The sequence below is a fragment of the Pyrgilauda ruficollis genome, unplaced genomic scaffold, assembly GCF_017590135.1.
Source record: "Pyrgilauda ruficollis isolate IOZ18807 unplaced genomic scaffold, ASM1759013v1 scaffold47, whole genome shotgun sequence".
Classification (NCBI taxonomy): domain Eukaryota; kingdom Metazoa; phylum Chordata; class Aves; order Passeriformes; family Passeridae; genus Pyrgilauda; species Pyrgilauda ruficollis.
In genome coordinates this window covers 1,581,389-1,600,344 of record NW_024526266.1, presented here as the reverse complement: position 1 = coordinate 1,600,344, position 18,956 = coordinate 1,581,389, and the positions used below count along the sequence as shown (strand labels likewise).

General features: G+C 41.3%; 1 protein-coding gene across 6 annotated transcripts in view; it reads right to left on the bottom strand.

Annotated features, from left to right (window-relative positions):
* RABGAP1L (RAB GTPase activating protein 1 like) overlaps positions 1-18,956 on the bottom strand; it is a 223,137-nt gene continuing 204,181 nt past the window's right edge. For 4 of the 6 annotated variants that reach the window (XM_041478883.1, XM_041478885.1, XM_041478886.1 and 1 more), the window contains 7 exons: positions 17,766-17,858; positions 10,320-10,430; positions 8,465-8,569; positions 7,220-7,303; positions 6,657-6,728; positions 5,350-5,547; positions 1-5,026 (listed from right to left, as the gene is read on the bottom strand). In XM_041478883.1, the coding sequence (XP_041334817.1) occupies positions 4,871-5,026; positions 5,350-5,547; positions 6,657-6,728; positions 7,220-7,303; positions 8,465-8,569; positions 10,320-10,430; positions 17,766-17,858 (819 nt within the window). In that variant the 3' untranslated portion in view covers positions 1-4,870. Of the gene's footprint in view, positions 5,027-5,349; positions 5,548-6,656; positions 6,729-7,219; positions 7,304-8,464; positions 8,570-10,319; positions 10,431-13,332; positions 13,828-14,690; positions 17,499-17,765; positions 17,859-18,956 lie in introns of those variants that run through there. The other 2 variants (XM_041478888.1, XM_041478884.1) reach the window with 2 other exon arrangements.

Genomic DNA, 18,956 nt, shown 5'->3' with positions numbered 1-18,956 from the left:
TTATATATTATTCTATATGTAAGATATAGTTCTCCAAAGATACATATATATTCCTTTACAGGTTAAATAAAAGCAAGTCACACCGAATAAGAAAATAATAAAAAGTAATATCCTAATTCTGTACCCATTTTTTGTTTTTCAGGTAAAAATAGCATGAAATACATTCAATAGCAAAGCCATTGGGACCCAGGAGAAATGGAGAGCCCTGTATTCCTGGAGAATTGACCTGTATGTGTTAAGTCACAATCCTGAAATAAATTGTGTAGACTTCTGAAATCGGAAGGATAAGGTCTTGATAAATGCTGAGCATTATTTATCCAGTGTCAAATTCCTTGCATTTCCCAAAACCCACCTGTGTAGCTCAGTTCTAAAGGCTGCTGTGACGTACACCTCCCCTAACACCTGAGAGATCCAAACTTGAGTGTTTCATCCTGTCTCCCCTTAGTGTTATTACCTGGAAGGAGCTAATGGGCCAGTTCCCAGGAGGGTATTAGCACAATAGACAGACAAATAAGTTAGTTTTAACCTCTGTGTTTGCACATCTGGTGCAGCCCCCTCAGCAGGGTCCAGCAGGGACAGGGAGTGCTTGTCAGCCACAGGAATCCCTCAGACCTGAGGGGAACATCTCTGCCCTCTCTTCACAATCAATCAGACATGACACTACGGTTTTCTCTCCAGCAGCTGGAAGAACACCAGCACTGTAAGGTAAGAGTGCTTCTGGTATCAAAGCCAAGGGTGTTTAGGCTTAGGAGATGGTGCAGAAGTTGCCAATTATCCCTGAGTCTAACAGTAAATGAAAATCCTCTGAGTAAATGAAAATCACCTGATTATAGTTCTCCCACACATACAAGCAGTTTCAAGAATTTCACTGCAGCTACTTAATAGAAGGAAGGGAACAGCCCCACCTTGATCCTGTGGAGAAAGCATGGCATGTGACTTCCAAGTGTTGATACTTTGGCACCAGTAAATGCAGATTTTTATTTACTCCTAAACTACCACATTCAGTCAATGAGTGGCATCACAACCCTGAAGTCAATGGGATACTTCATGCTTTGTGAAGGGGCTGAACTCTTGCAGTTCTTGACTTTTTATCTCCATCTCCCCTTGTAAATGGCTGGCTTTATTTCAAATTGTTCTTAACACAGTGGCAGAGATGATCATTTATCTCCAAAGAAATTTCAAGGGCCAACTAAGAGTAGTCACTTAAAACACCTAACATAGAAAAAAAAATTGCTTACCTGTGTAAGCACTTTAACTTAGTTGTAGCAATGTAACTCAGCTGTAGCAAATTAAATCCTCATTAACGGGCAGACAAGGGTGGGTTTGTCCACTGGCAGTACTGAATACATGGCTGGCTACCTTTCCTGAGACTGTTTCTGCCAAACCCTAACGCAGGTGCGCCTCAGGGATTTTGCAGTTTCTTGGCTTCTCTACCCACGGTATTTTCTTTTTTTTGTGTTTATTCCTCTCCAGGTACATTTAGAAACATAAACTAAGTGGAATAAGTCCTATTACTTTAGAATATTAAGTTTGGTTCACAAAGATAATACAAGACTAGTTCACAAATGTACCACATAACTAAATCAGCCTTGCTTCATTTAGCCTGTAAAGTGTTACAGTCAAAGGAAAACCAACATTTTAAAGTGAAAAGAAGGACTTTTTTTTTTTTTTTTTTTTTTGCCCCCCCATATTGGGCATCTCAGGAAGAGATTATAGTCCAACAAGATAAAAGTTGTAGTAAAAATATTCTTTGGAGGTTTGTTCCTAATCAAAGTAAAGACTTTATTTCAGAATGGTGCATTCTTAATAAAATTTAAAAATAGGTTTTAGTTCCACATATATATTTATAAAATTCAAATTAATTTTAATAAAAGTTTGATCTGAACACATAGTTTACTACAGACTCAGGGAAAAAAGGATGATCACTCCAGACTTAGGAGCTATGTTAGCTGTTCCAGTGCCACATGGAAACAACAGTTTCAGTGAGACCTTGATGATGTTTCCTGCTGAAAAGCTGAGCTATGAGCCAGCTATCCCTGACAAATCCACCAAGGATATGTGTGTAGGTAGTTCGGTCACACAGAGATCTCTTTTCCTGCAGAAAACTAATTTCCCAGTAGCATCTATAGTCAGCAGATAGAATTTTAGCTTGCCTGGTTTAATCATGGAGTCCTGCTCCTTTCCTTCATTCTGAATATTCATCAAGATAATGACACAGATCTATTTTCTTACTCTTTCAGTAATGCTGAAAAGCTGCAGTTTCCACCCAAATATTACTCTTCCAAATACTGTTGCTACAAATGCTACCTTGGATCTACAGCTGGAAGGTGGAAATTGTTTACTGCCTTTAGGGTCATTGCTTTCTGAAACTCCCTTTGGCTGAGGTAAGCCAGCTCCCATCCTTACAAGGGTTTGAACTCATCACGGCTAGCAGGTAGCAAATGTGGTTTTGCTCCTGAAACTCAACTTCCAAAGTCAGAAAGCAGCTACACTGAGAAAATGAATGTTGTGTCAAAGCTCATTCTGTGAAACGTGGCAATCTTATTTACCAGTTCCTTTTTGATTAATTTGGGAAGTCCCACTCCCATGATCTGCTCATTGGACCCTTTGAGGTGATTTAACTCATTCACTTGACAAAAGATGAACTGTAGGGGGATAAGTCCACCCACGTGTTCTTTTGTTATTGTTTTTAATTATCTCCAGTACATACTACAACAAGGACAAGGGACAGGACTGTACAATGGGGGCCTGGAGGGCTGAGCAAGAGTGAGCTCTTAACTCATCTGCTCAGGGAATCACAGCCTAACACATTTCTTTACTCATTCTTACTGAAATTTTCCAATCATGGTTTTAAATCCACTTGTAAGAATGATTTAAGATAAATGAAATGAGAAATTCAGACACTTGTCAAATAACCAGTTTCCCTCATGGGCACAGTACTCTCAAATGCAACAATCAGATGTTCACCAGGTATCCTTACATGTCACTTCAGATTTATTATGAATTCAGCTTCACATTCTGAATGTGAAGTGGAACTGGTAGGTGAATGACTAACACTGGGTTTAGTCAGTTGAGAGAATGGAAACATTTATGCAAATATTATGAGCAAGACAGTGACAAGGGAAAAAGACCTTTGACAACATTTGCAAAAGAAATACCTTCTGGTTTTCCTCCTTTTGTTCCTCACTGTATTAATAATTCCAGATAATCACTGTTCTTGAAGGTAGATTTTAAAATATTAAAGTTTTTTAACTCCTGATTCTTAGAAGAGAGAATTGTGTCAGGATGGTGATTATATTTTGATCTCTACTTCTATCAGCTGACTGCCTTTTGGAATTTTTCCTTTGGCACTGGTAACATTAAATTTGTACTACCCTCTTGAAAATAATTCACAATTATGCTTGACAACAAAGAACAAGATGGGTATTATTAAATTTTATTGTACAAAACCGACAATGTATGGCATTCCTTAGAATTAAAAAAAAAAAAAATCAAAACAGAACTAGTGTTCCTGGAAAAATCTTGTAAATGAAACAATTAATACACAACATTTAGTCCAGCAATGACATTTACCTGCAAGACCATCTTCAGACATGACACGTATAATTAAAAAAATATTCCATCAGTTCAAGCAATAGTTTAATTTTCCAAGAAATAAGTATTTCTATGAACACTTTATGTTTAGTCAAAACAAATGCTTTTGAACTTTCTTACCTTAAGAGGTATAAAACAACCAGACAGGTTTGGGAATCAGCAGAGAAGTCTACCCCCACAGGAAAGTCTAGGGCTTGTATTCCACTTGAAAATGCTTGTTTTTATAAAAGTAAGTAATACCAACAAAGTGTTTCCTAACCAAACACTGCTAGCAAACAGATCTTGTTTCTATGGTATTTTATTCATCAGTGCAGCACAAGCCTCTTGGGTGTTTTATTTGATACCTCATTTCTGTGTCAAATTTGGAATCTGAATATAGACCCAGGGCAAGGTTTTCATTACTTTTATTCATAAAACCTAGCCTTTATTGCACAGGATTTACAAGAGGTCAAAACCATGCAAGGTCTCCACTCTGCTTCTCAGCAAAAACATCAATTAAGTGTCAAAACGGTTCTCCCTTTATCCCAGTGGAAGGAATGATTCCTTGGAATTCTTAATATAAACATGAATTTAAAAAAGGGAACTAGGAAACTTTATGTTAAATTTCAGTTGGGCTGTAAATAGCCTTTAAACAACGGTGTTACAAAAACTGCACTACTTGTATTTCTGAAGAAAAAGCAATCCAAATGAAGAAGTAAGGGAAGCTCATAGCAATTGTGCCAGGAAAGCACAAGCCTATCTTTGCTATGGCCTAAGCTTTACAAAAAGTGCTTCTCTGCAGGATGCAGTTGCTGTGATAAACTTCTGAGATGGTCCCAGGGCCTAAGCTATCCTCAATGTCTTACACTGTGCTTTCTAGGGAGAGATTATGCTGCAGTACTGTACATTTTCCATTCTCTCTTCCTCCAGAAGAAGAAAAACCTTCTATGCAAGACAAAAATAATTTCAAATTAGATGTGTATTAAAGACCTAGTTTTGAAATATTTATTTAACATCTAGTCATATAAAATAAAGTGTAAAAGTATGAAGGTATCAGAACGTGGCTTTCAGCAAGGCAGTACGGGAAGTAGGAATTCAACATAAACCAGGACTTTTTTTTTTTTTTCCCCTTTGAAAAGGGTCACATCAGAAAATGAATGAAAAACACTGAAGAATTTCACTTCAAGCCTGCACTCCTGCCTCATTGTCCTTTGCCCAGGAGGAGAGACCTCTGGAAGAATCCTCCAAGGTTTCAGCTGTGTTGTTCTTTGTGCTCTCGAGCCGGCTGTGGCTGGAACTATGTGCTGCCCTCTCTGGGAGGCACGGGCGGCTGCGGCTGCGGCGGTGCCTGCGTGCCTGTGGCCGTTTTGATAGAGTTCAGGGTTTTGCTAAACCAAGAGTTTTTGGCAGCTTGGATTTCATTCATAAGGGCTCCTCTCTGGTGCTCCAGCTCCTAAGAAAGCAGAATAGTCAGAATTGATCAAAACCTAATTAATTAACAAAGAAGCGTCTTCACGCTCAGTCCCTGCAGTCCGGCACTTCCCTTGCAAGCTCCCAGGCACTGGGGAGAGAAGACATTCAAACTGCTGAAACAGCTCAAGATATTTAGACACAAATCATCCTCTTCTTTCTAAGACAGTTTTTTCCCTGAAAGTTCAGATATACAGGCATGCAGGTATGTGCTCCCTTTTGGAAATTTTTTTGTGTGATTCAGAATAATTTTGGACTGAGCATGAGGTTAAGGTGACCACCCTGCTGTACTCGGATTCCACGTACCTGAATTTTGCACTTGGCTTCCACAAGCTGCAGTTTGGTCTGTGCAAGCTCCAGCTCCATCTCTCTCAGCTGCTTCTTCAGTGCATCCTTCTCATCATCTGTTTCAATGCCTTTGTTGTCCGTGCTTACAGCAGGCACCTTCAGTGCCCCCTCCTTGCTGAAAATCTCACTGCAGTGTTTGCAGGCCATCACTTTACCCTGAAATACCCAGAAAGCTCATTCTTAATCCAAATCCATGTCACAGGAGTTGCTGCACTTCCTGGAAGAGCCATTTTATTTGTCAGACTGCCTCAATCTCAAACCATCTAGTATTGCAGTTTTTATAACTGGCATGAAAAATTTTCTTGAACAGTTCACAAACAATTTCCAGGGTACGTTAACCAGTATAAAAACTCCTAAAATCTATTTTATAAAATCTCCTAAAATCTAAGCACAGAGACTTTGCTCCTATATTAGAATCTTCTTGCTACTAAAGCTTTGTAATATTTATGTCAGCACAACTCAGAAGAGTATATTAAATCTAAGTAGATAAAACAGCTGGCCTGGCTTGCACAGAATAAAACAGGATATTGAGCTATTTCAGCAGAATATAAGAACATCAATCCTAGAATTATTTTATGTTATTATCAATAACATTATAAAGTCACTAAAAAGCAACAAATCCAGTTCAGCTTGAGTATTAAAGAAATATGTAGAAGCTACAGCAGAGGGTAAACAACTCTGCCTACTCAGAATAATAATTATTATTAATATTATTGTTAGTATTACCTGTCAAGAAATGTTTAACTCTTATGTAGGTGTTCCTGGTAAGAGGTTTGGAGAAGGGAGAGGAAGCCCTGTGGATATTCTGGGGATGGCCCTAGCTGTGCCATTTGGTTTAATTACTTCAACCAATTTACTTAAATTAAAGAAACCCAGATATATAAACATTGTCCAATCTGGCCAATTCCAATCCCTCTGCTGTGCACACTTGAGAAACAACATGTTTTGTCTTCATTTTTTTTCCAGTTAATGAAAACATCCAAATAAATACTATTTTCTCTACATTTTTTACCATAAATATATATTTTAACAGCAAAAAGAAAAGCCAAGTACTAAATGCACTTCAGGTTGAGAGTTCCACACTGTCTGATGCAAGACAAAGAACTGTGAAAGAAAATAAACCCTTTTCCTTGTTTACATCTGCTGAAAAATGCATGTGGGGCTATTGATGTACTTTAACTTCAGCTCACATTTCAGTTCTGCATCCCTGGCACTCAGCAACACCTGTGTTAGAAACATCCCCTAGGCAGAGACATTGTTCTCACCTTCACAACTTCCAGTTCATCCTTACTGGCCGCTTGTTGTTTTTCCAGCCTGGTACTCAGCTGGGAACAAATCTGGAGCAGAGAAAGCAGTCTCTTAGCTCAAGTTTACTATGTGAAGTAGAATCTGTGCTTTTAAACAATTGTTTTTGCTAGAACCAACATTTCTTAAATCCTGCCTCACTCAGTATATGCATTCCCCCTTTAACAACTCCACTGCTGCTGTGAATGATAAAAACCCAGCAGCATTCAATACAGAACCAGAACACAGAGACAGGGACATTTTATGGATGAATTGGTTTATGAAATTCATACTGCATTATGTCACAAAGTAGAGAAGCATTCACCCTACAGTACTAAAATTAGCTGAAAGACAGGTTATTCCTGAGTGCCTAATTAGGAGACTATTAGGAAAGCCACAGGAAGATTTATGACAAATTACAACATTGCTCTCCGAAAGCCTGAAAGGTGGAGCTTGCTTGAAGGATGAGATCTGCAATGCTGAAAATTCAGCTCTTGTAACAGGTTGAAAGAAGAAATATGAGAAAGGGTCTCTGGAATGGTACCTGTTTATACTCTGCAATAATGGCAGTGGTTTTCTTGATCTCAGATTCTGCCTTCTCCAGCTGCTTCCTGAAGACTTCCTTCAGCTAGGAATTGAAGGAGAGAAGTTACACAGTACACTGACAACTTCTCAAAATGTATCATCAGATTGTTTTCTTTGTGTCTTGCTGTGTTTACAACAGCTCTACAGCTGCTGCTTATGAAATTCCAGTTCTCAGACAAGTGTGTGATTTACTCAGTTTACAAATACTGATTATATCAGTGATAACCAAGAAGTCTATACTGTGACCCTTTATCTCTGGGTAAAGAATTCTCCTGTAACTTAATTCCCATTCTCTGTGTTAACTGGTGGTACATCATGGTCCACAGAACACAAAGAAAAGCAATGCTATTAAGTGGAGTTTACTGATTTAGTTTTTGTTTTTTCTGCACACTGTCACAGCAGGTTTGGCCAGATTGTTTGTTTGTTTGGAGATGGAACAAGAAGAATCTCTCAACACTGCCATCTCCATAACAGGAGAGAAAAAAAATCTGTTTGGGTCTGTGGCACTGAGTGAAAACACAGCTAACTCATCCCTCCTTCAGTCACTCCACTTGAGAGCCCTTTCAGCAGGCAAAAAGCCTCACTGCCTTACTTATGGCCAACAGAGAGTCCATTTTGGAGAGACACAATGAATTAACGTTAATTGTTACCAAATAGCAAAAATAAAAATCAGGGTATCACTTCTGAAACCTGCATGTTAGATATATAAGATTACAGAACAAAGACTGAGTATTTTGCAGCTGAGTATGAAGCCAGGTTTAGTCAGCAAAATTCTCCCAGCCCCCATCCCTGTTCTTCTGCTGCTGGGTCTGGCTTCAGGCAGGAACATTATTTAAGTGATCCAGCAGCTGAATCCAGAATAGGCTCTTCCAAGGCAACAACTCCTCCAGCTCCTTCATTTAGATAATTTAAGAGGTCTGATCACATCTCCTTAGCTGAGATTGCTCACCACGGTGACAACAATCATCACAGTACTTGGAAGAGGATAAGCGATGAAAAACTAAACATTCAGTGCTCAAGTAAAAAAAAAACACTGAAAACTATACTTTGGAAAAAAAAATATTACCCTGGCACTATAAACTTTTAACTGAAACTGCAGTATGAGGACAAAATCCTTTTCACAATTACAATACATCCACACTTTTCTGCATACCATTTTTCTTGCATTTACTAACTAAATGGGAAAAGCTAGAGAATGCCTCACCTGAGCAGTTTCCTCTTCCTGCTTCCTCTTCTCTTCCTCAGTCTCCACTAGCTTCTGTTTGGTCAGGAGAAGTTCCTTGTTCAAAACATCTGCTTTGTCTTCAGCCTACAGTCAGACACTCGTGTAAATCAGATGTTCTCTGTGCCAGTACAAACACGCTGGGGTGTACAGCTCAGAAATACACTAGGTTCAGGTTTTAGCATTGCCTTTTCCTGCCCTCTAATGGCTCACCTAACTTTTTGGTATGAAAGTCCCTTTTCAGTCAGTCATTTACTGAATTATTTCACTGTGTTTTAACACCTGTGCAAAAGGACCCTTTGGCCAATTGTTTACCTATGCCCAGATGGCATAGGTAAGCACAGATACTAGGTCCTAGCACAAACAGTGACGTATGGAATATTTTTGTTGGGAGAAATATTAATCTAAGTGAGGGCAGCATGATTTACCTCCTGTGTGACTTCAAATAACCCATCCCGTTTTTGAATCTGTGAGCGGAGAAAACATAACTGTAAAATACTTAGGTGTCTGCATTGTATTCTACAAAGTGTTCAGGCAAAGGCAAGTGTAAGAGACAAACAGGACCACCAGAAAAATGGTTTATCGTTGCAAATAAGTATTATGTGAAGAAACGTGATAATTGAGAATGTAATTTTCTCTGTAAGGACCAAGCTTGTGGTGACACATACTGAGAATGCTTTGTTTTTGTAAGCACTGTCCTCACTGATCATCAGGAGAGAAATTCCAATATATCCAAACATTTTTCAAGGCCTGGATTTATTCTGCAGGCCTCCCTAGCTGAGAAACACACACAGCAGTCACCACCCTTCCTGTTCAGTAATGAGGTCCAGGCAGGAAATGGCTGTGGCCAATTAACACTGACTTTGCTGAAATTACAGGAGGGAAAAGGACATTGGAAACAAGTAACCATACTGAACTTGTCTCTGAGCTGAAGTTTGGTTTTCTACCACTGTGGTGGTATCAGCTTATCTTTCTGCCACAGTAATAATGATTAATAAGGTTATTAGTGGTGTTTGAGGGCAGCAGAACCAGCTCCACAATCTCTAAGATTGAAGAGATGGATTAAGGATTTCTTTGTTTAGTGTGTATAAGGCAGTATGGGAGGAGAAAGGAAAACAAACAGTGCAAGAACGGAAAATTGATGAGATTAACATCTTAGAACAAAAGTATTTGGGGATTACAAGGATATTTTTGATGAAAGACCTGTTTAAGATATGCTTTGAAGGAACTACAAATCTTTCCTCCTTTTTTGTGTTCATTCCAGTTTCTCCAAGCACCTGCAGTGCAGAAAGAGAGGGTTGAATGTGTGGCTCTCTGAAAACCATTGTGTCTGGGGCAAAGGGCTCTGAATGCTGCTGCCCTCCCCATTCCAGTCTCCACAGGGAACACGAGCAGTTATCAGTGAACACCCAGGAGCCAGTTGAATTTTTGGTGCTGTGCCACTTCATTATCTCTGAATGTTGTTGGCTGTACTAGATGTGCTGTGAAAAACAGATCCACACGGACATTTTGCAATGCAACTTCCCTTGATACTACTCTCCCAAGAACTACGTGACACCTTTTTCAAGGAAACGTTCCTTCTTTGATATCTGCCTAAAGGTTATGGCTGACATTTTCTAAACAATCCCCAACAGAGGAGATGCAATCAGTCTTGGCCAGACCCCACTGAATGCCTACAGTGGCACATGGAAATACGGCTGAGAGTGAGGCCGTCAGGAAAATAAAGACAAAAGTAATTACATTTTTCATGTGTTCATGCTTTCACTTGAGCACAAAGCAGGGCTCCTCCAACTGCTGCTGCCAAGCCTGAGCTGGGACCCAGCTCTGTTACCATTACCTGGTCCAGGTCATTCCGTAAGGCAATTTTGCTGGTTACAAGCTCATGGGCAAGGTCATCGTTCTCCTGCTCCAGCCTCATGCTTGCTTCCTGGAGCCTGCGGTTTTCCCTCTGTGGAAAGAAAGGAACAACCAGGAAAGGAAATTAATGCTCATGAAGAGCAATGAGCAAGGGCATGGTGTGTGCCAAACACTGAGAAGGCAAGAGTGCACATTAAGACAGGACTGCTGCTCTGGGAAACAACAGTGAATTAAGCCAGCAGTGCAAATGCAGCTATTCCACTTCCATCCCACTGGTTTGTGTTGTGAAAGGGACACACTGATTGTAGTGTTTCTCTGTCAAAAATAAACACTGACCTCTCCACAAAAGCACTTGGTTTCTGCTTGCTCATCATCTAAAGAAATCAGGCAGATAAAATCCCACCCAGCAGCAGTGAACAGGGACCAATTAAGAGTTACTCATAATAATGCTTCCAAGCAAAGTAGAGATCTGTCCTGCTCCACTTTACAAAATCCTGTCTGCAGGGATCAATAAAAATAGTCCACTTTGTAGGTGATGCAGTGCCGACTTCCCATCTCCTGCGGGTCCAGCAAAGAACAGCATTTAGCAGGGAGCTCCCTACAGCTCGAACATCCTGTCACATTTGTGCACTGCTCTGTGCCGCATGCCAGTGACACCAGCGTGTACCTGACAGTGCCAGCTGGAGAGGGGAGCTCATCCCTGAGCACAGGCCCAGCACCTGCTGGGGGCAGTGACAGGAACACAAAATGCACAACTTGGAGGCTGCAGGCTCTTGCTTCACTGCCCTCCCTACCCACTCCACACAGGCAGAAATGACTATCTGGAGCATTAACCACAGGAGGCGAAGGAACAGGAGAATGAACAATAACTCATGTCTTTTAGAAATCTGTGTCTTCTGTTCTAGAGTTGAGAAACAGAAACATACTCAAAAGATGCCTGTGGGTCATTGGACTTCTAGGGGTGCAACATCAAATACAACTCCTTATTTTCAGAACAACACAGCCAGGGACAGAGAGAGGTGCCTTCCTCCAAATGGATTTCAAGAGAAAAAAAAACTATGCTGGCTTTCCATCACTGTATATCTTTTACACCAAAACAGGCTGCCAAGGGAATCTCTGCACTATGGAAATTAAAGGAAAAGCACCACGTTCATATGGAAACTCATAGGTGGGAAAACAATAACCTATATGCTGAGATTTCAAAAGGACTTATTCTCACCTGAAAGGTAACTTATGTTCTCCAAAACAAAACAGTGAAAGTCCAAAAATATCAGTAAAAGTCAATGATATATAATTCTATATTAGCACCTGTAACATTTTTCAAGAGTAGTTCAGTGAATGCATTCCTACAAAATGTGATTTCTTGCATAAGTGCATTATTCACCTGTTTTCACTTCTTCCTACTCATCAGCTATGCTCAGATATTTTTTCTTTCCAAGCTCTCAACTATGGAATTGCAATTTTTATTTCTGTTGCAAGCAGATTTTGCGTGTTTGTGTTAAACAAAAACAGGAGCTTTAAGAGGATGCAAAAAAAGGTCTCTTCTGTGTGGGAACTTCCTCTGTGGCAGGAAGTGGAACCTCTACAAATTTTCTCTTGTTAATGTGACCCTATTGTGTAACTAGAATAGGCACTGCCCTGTACAGGGAAGTAAGTTGGTTTCCCTTCCAAAAGATCGTACTTTGAGTAATCTGTTTTGTACAGAAGCTAAATAAAATGCCTTTGTCTTAACACAGTTAAAATAACCACTGCTAAACCACACACAACTCTGGGGATCTTTCTTATTTTAAATGCACTTCAGTCTGTTTGGGAGAAGGAATTTTAAAAATTAAAGTAAAATTTTCCTGTAAACCTAATATAAACTTTAAAGTGTAAAACCAAATTGCAGTCAATAATGATAATACTTTAATAACAATCTCTAGCACATCTTTATTCCTGTATTTTGTTCAGACCATCTTAGAAATGCCGATTTTTAGAGACGCGGCTCTGCCGGTTGTCAGAAAGTGACCTGAGTTCACCTAAAACGTGAGACCTGAGTCAGACCAGGTTCTGCAGCACCAATACCTTTTCACAGGGATGTTGCTTAGAGGAAGAAAGCAGCAAATTCTTATGACTTTCACAAAATAACTGGCTTTACCATTTTTGCTATGTCTTTGCCAAAAGCTTCAGTGTCTGCCAAGCAAGGCACGCAGTGAGGCTGAGAGTTCCTGCTTTGCATTCACAGACAAGTGGGTAAGCAAGCTCTGTGCTTGGAAATGCACTATCCTCCTCTTAAAGTAGAATTTTGGCAGGTTGGTAGTGAGTTAAAGATCTCTTACCTTGGGCATCCAGTCAATAGCTAGAAGATGTTTTTAGCTCCTTCACCAAACTCTGGATGTCCAGCTGAAAGGTTCTCACAGGACCACCTTTACTCTTCCTCCACCCAGGGCAGTATGCCCGATTAGCTGGTTTGTCTTTTTCAGCTCCTCCCCCCAGATCTAGCAGTGTAAAACTGCCTCCCTTCTCAGGAGGAAACTCTTAAGTCTGCCTAAGTCTAAATAAAAACGAACACAGTAAAGACAGAAAGAGCAAACAGCGCTCTTCACATGTAGCAAACTATTTCCACAGGCTGTGAAATATTTAGAGTTTTATGAAATACGCTCGCACTGACGAAGTTCAGCAGATGGAGCTGGTCTGTCACAGCAGGACTCACATCAGAGGCAGCATTTTATAACTGGCATCAGCCAACTAGTCAGACCTGCTAGTTGTCCCTGGTGCAAACAGACAGCTTCCTGCCTCCTCTCCACAGCACTAAATTTACTATGACGACCATTTCCTTCTCCTCAGTACTGCTCAGTTTCTACAGTCAGTAAAAGAACAGATCCCTCTTTCCCAAATTCCTCCTCCTGGTTACACAAGGTGGCTGGAGAACTCAGGTTAGCTTTTAAAAGGAGGATACTGCATTTCCAAAGAGGACAAACAAAGCTGATACACACAAACACAAATCAACTTACCTCCTGTAAAGTCACAGACCAAACACTGCTTTCAACCATTGGTGTAAAGACAGTGAAAACAGGATATAAAGAAATTTCTAATACAAAAAAAAAAGTTGCTTATTTTTCATTGAGTTTTTTGTTATGAGTTTTAGAGAGAGATACTCCCGCTTCCATCACACACTGGGTGGAAAGAAGATGACAAACTTGAAAGCAGTAGGCAAGCCTCAGTTCAGGATGACTGAAAGGCTGAACTCCACCCTCTGCTCCCTTCCAGGCTGCACCAAGGAGCAATTCCTGAGGAGATTAGTGGCCACGATGCATCCTCTCTGTGCTGTACCCAACTGGGGTGTAATGAGTCACCAACCTCATTAAGCAATTCTGTTTCTGTTCAGCAACACCCTGTGCTGCCTTTGGCTCGGGGAGGGTTAGTTTTCTTCATGGTGGTTAGTACATTTTGGGTTTGTGCTGGAAAAGGTGTTGACAGGATAGAGATGGTTTGGTTATTGCTGAGCAGGGCTTGCACAGAGCCAAGGCCTTTTCTGCTTCTTCACCAGTGAGGGGGCTGGGGTTACACAACGAGCTGGGAGGAGACACAGCTCATCCCAACTGACCCCAAGGGACAGTCCAGCCCACATGGCACCATGCTGAGTATGGAAAGCAGGGAGGAGAAAGCAGGGGGACCTTTGGAGTGATGGCATTTGGCTTCTCAAGTCACTGCTATGTGTGATGGAGCCCTGCTCTCCTGGAGATGGCTGAACAACTACCTGCCCGTGGCTGAGTTCCTTGTTTTGCTTTATCTACTGAACTGTCTTCTTCTCAACCCATGAGTTTTGTCACGATTACTCTGGGGATTCTCTCCCTCATCCTGCTTGTGGTGGAGTGAGCAAGCAGCTGCCTGAGTTGCTGGCTGGGTTAAATCAAGACATCCAAACGCCAGACCTCTGAGTGTGAACAGCTCCTCAGTGATGGAATGAAAACACTGTTTAAAATTCACCTTCTGGATGTGAGCAAACTGAGGTCTTCATAAACCCAATGGAAAGGGCTCTTGATGTTGGAGGAGCTCCAAAGGAAAATCCTGTGAACCTCCATCTAGAAACCCAAAAAGCTTTCACAGCAAGTGATCCAGGAAAGCCTCTCAAGGTAATCAACACAGAGGCTCCTGGAGGCAGGGGTGTTTTCTGTTTGGTGACTCTGGAGAAGCATTCCCCAAAGTGCCCCAGCACAATTTTTAAAGAAACAACAATGTCCCACAGCAGAAGTCATCATGGCTTTCCTCGTGATGGTTAACATTCAGTCACCATGACTGATTTAAAATGATCAGTGTATTAATTTTTGCTTCCCCTTCAAAACACAGACAAGGCTGTTACAGAGAAGGCTATTATGTCCAAATTACACATTTATTCACACAACTTCTCCATTGCACAAGGAGGGCAACACAGGAAAAGGTGGACCAGAACAGCAGCATCTGCTTGCAAAACTCCAGCCCTTCTTTGTATAACTATATCCTCTTTATTTTACATCAGTTCCCAGGCTCACTTCTGGAATTCTCTCATCAAGTCAACCCAAATCTTGTTACATAAGGCATTCTCAAACACAGAAATAAAACTCCATAATATTTAGAAAAACATCAACCTGAAATCTATTACTATTTTTTCAACACATATGACTCACTTTTCCTCCTAGCTTCTATAGGGAATTTGTAATTTAACTAAAAGTCACAAAATTTGGTGACAAACAACAATTTAGAACATACTTCACTTTTGCACCTTTTAAAAATCTAACAAAAATATGATAATGTTATAAACAATGGAAAATAAAATGAAAACATGTCCAAAAAACTTGCACTTTTCCTAAATAATACCTGTAAATACATAACAAAACAAACTCCAAAAATAATGGCAGTCTTTAATACTGTTCTTCTGGTAAATCAAATCACCAAACATGTAAAAGAGGTGCTGGGCAGGAACTGCAGCGTGTTTAACACAGCTCATGGGAGCACATGAATTCAACCTGTCAGGCAAACACGACTGGTTCCTGGGCCAGGCACTGCAAATCCAGCCCACGTCCCTCTCTCTCCAGAGGCCATCAAGGACTTCCTCCGAGGGCTGTGTCACAGGGAGGTGCCTCCCTCGGACATCCTTCATCACTGCAGCTCCCCACAGCCCCTGGCTCTGTGGGCCTGACAAATTCCTGCTGGTAACAACAACTCTAAAAACTATAGCTAAAAACTATCAACCTATTGAAAGCTCTTTTCCTTCTTGACCCACATGAGGAACATTCTCCAGGGATCTCTACTCCAGTGATCCCATCCAAGAAACATCCCCTTCCTAGGCAGCAAAAACCTCACTTTGTTTTGGGAAGGAAAACTGTGAAAATGAGAAGGTTGTAGGGCAGTGGGGCACAGCCCACAGAGCAGGAGCTGACAGCAGTGCTGTGCTTTAGGCAAGGCTGCCTTTTGTCCTTTCCCAAGCCGAGCCTGGCTGCTGGAAGCCCTGCACAGCTGCTGCCCAAAGGAAAAGCATCTCTGACCATTTAAGCTGCACAGTGCTCCCCTAAAGAACAAGCAAAAAGCAAGGCTGGCTCTCCACGTGCTGCCTGGGAGGATCCACACAATGACATTTTCCAGCTGCCCTTTGGAAACACTCCTGAAATGTCAGTTCCTACCAAACTTCAACTTCACATATCAATAAAATCTAACAAGCAAGACAAGGAACAAAGAACATTTACAAGCATTTTTCCATGACACCCATCAACTGAAAAACCTGCCCAGACTTTGAAGTTAATGTGCAACTAACCTATTACAGGGACTCTCTAAGCAGAGCATCCTTAAGAGGATCAGACCCAACACAGCTTAAGAAAAAAATCCACAGTGAGTTTCAGAAGCACAAGCCAAAACCCTGGGCTGTGATCTTGACTGTGACAGTGACTCACATCAACAGTGGCCCAAGAGTCACTTCCTATATCCTCATTTGCAGCTTGGGATAATGTTCTTCACAGTGCATTGACCAGGATTAACTAGTTAATATGCTTCCACCAAGCTTTAAAGAACCCTTATTTGTTTCCTAAGCATTATTTTAATTCCACAGTACTATAAGTGAACCACTAGGAAAATACTTAAGAGTTAATCAGCAGCCAGTTTTGGTTTTTTCCAAATAGGTCATACTTGCTATTGGTTCTCAGCAGCTACAGCACTCCTAAGTCTCATAAACAATAAAATCTCCACCTTTTGACAGCAAAAATCCTACACTTAAAATATAATTTTCTCACAGACAAATGCTTAAAAAAAATAAAGAGTCAGTTTGACTTCGTACCTGTAAGTCTTCTTTGTCACATTTATGAATTAAGGCACACTCTCTCACCACAGATTTCCATACTCTGGTTTTCTGAACATGGTGCTCTTTCCTTATATTTACAGGCCATGTCAAGCCCGCTGCACTCTGTGTGATTATTCACCCCTCCACACCCCTGGAAGACTCCACAACAGCCACAATGGCACTAACATATTAAGGCACAATGAAGAACAGCAGGCAAACAGTACAAGGATATGTAAGAAATGTCAGTTCCCAGCTATCCTGGGCAGCAGGCAGTAAAGTGCTTCACCTCTGGCAGCTTCACCTAGAGCAAACTGAATTGTTCAAAACAGAGTGAGGAATAAGCAGATCCCAAACTCTCAGTAAAGTCTGTGTCCAGAGGCAGAGCCTCCAGCACACAAAACCTATGGCGAAAGAACGAAGCTGTGACAATGAAAGTAAATACATTGTAAAGATAAGCAAAGCTGACTTGAAATTGCAGAACTGTTCTTTTTCAGTGAACTATCAAGCTATGATATTAACAACTGAACCTTATTTCTCTGCTCCTTTAAAGAGGAACATCCATCACTATTAACTCTATTGCAGTAGTACCTCAGGACCCCAGAAGAGCACTGGGTCCCACCATAACAGGTATTATCTTAACAAAAAATTACTGAAGCTTGGTATAAACAGAAATGAATAATAAGTATCGTATCAGCCAAGGAAGAGTTCCTCTTCCAAAGTCTCTGTGGATGCCACTGCACACAGCTTGCACTAGAACAATGTGTATTTTCTCCTTTCTGTGTCTGTAGCTGAATCACCCTTTGTTTCTGCGGCTCATGAAGATCTCCCGTAAAAGTGCAACAGCAGGAGAGTTACCTACAAACATATAAACTGAAAGAAGAAAAATATTATATGTGGCTACTTGCAGATGTCTTTTAAGAGTTACAAATTGTGATTGAAATATTCTTGGAAAAAAAAGATTAAGTCCAAAGTTTCAAAATTTTTACTCAAGAAAGGGGATGAGTTTGCCTTCACTTCCCTAAGGTCTGCCTTGGCACATCCCAGAGAGGTGAGCATGGTACACACACCTCTGCTTAACTGCTGGAGACAGCTCACTCCTCGTGGGCTTCACCAAATTCCCATAGAGCATCTCCCTACCTTGTATCTGTCCATAGGATCTTCCTGCTGCAGCTGGCTCTCTCGCATTGTTTGGTACTCTCTCTCATATTTCTTCAGCTTTTTCGTTGGCACCTGTGGAACAGATTTGGGAAACATGCATTTAAAAATTAGAGGAATGCTGGAAAAGCTGACTGCAAGCTCTCCCTACCAACAGGAAACTGAGGAAGTGCTGGAAAGCTGCTGCTGAAAAAAGTCTCTCCCCACTGTCCCCCCTCCCCTACTCATTAAGCCATGTCAAACACTTACCAGTACAGCTCACATTGACAGAAATCTTTCTGTGCCCACTGCTGCTAATGATTCAGACATTTAAAGGGAAACAGAAGTGGAGACATTTTAAAAAGACTAAAAGGAAGGAAAAAAGCACAGACAAGTGGGAGAACAGGAAAGAGGAAAACACATTTTGATACGTATGATTCACCGAAACAATGCTTTAGCAAGACAACTGCTAAAAGCGAGATGAGAACAAAGGAGTGCTCATACAAAAGGACCAGACAATTCCTTGGGGGAGATCCAAGTAATGGTTTTATTGCTGAGAGAGTATTAATGTCTAAATTATAGCCTGTGACCAATGCCCTCATGAAGTCTGGCATCAGAGCCCTCCTAGGCACAGATGGAGATGCTGCAGTGCAGGCGAGCGGAGAGGAGGCTCAGAGAAATCACAAACAAATTTGGTAAACAGCCATGCAGAAAGGTCAAAACCCAGGCTGCTGGATCCTGGGAACACTTCCACTTCAAACACTGATCAGAAGGAGCCTGTGTTCTTTTCAACAAAGCATGGGGAGCTGCTGCTTTCCCTTCACCTTTTGGCTGGGTGTGCAGTGCTCCCATCTGTCCCTGGAGACCTCTGACAGCACTGCTCAGGTCACCTGCTGGCAGCTGGAGAGATCCCCAACACCAGCCCCGTGCCACCAGGAGTATCAACACAGGCTCTCCCTTGGTGTGTCATGCAGATATTCCTACTGTCGATATTGATCATGTTTAGCTGCCTCCCGCTGTGAGCACATGCCACTGTCACCTTGCCTTAGGGCAAAAACTACAGCCAGTGAGCAGAGATCCCAGTTTCTGTGTGGTTTTGGAGCTGTTTTCTCTTTGCTGGTTTTCAGCCCAATGCCTCTCTGCCTGCAGCACCCAAAGGGGCCAAGCAAGTGCTCAGTGCTGCTGCAGAGGGAG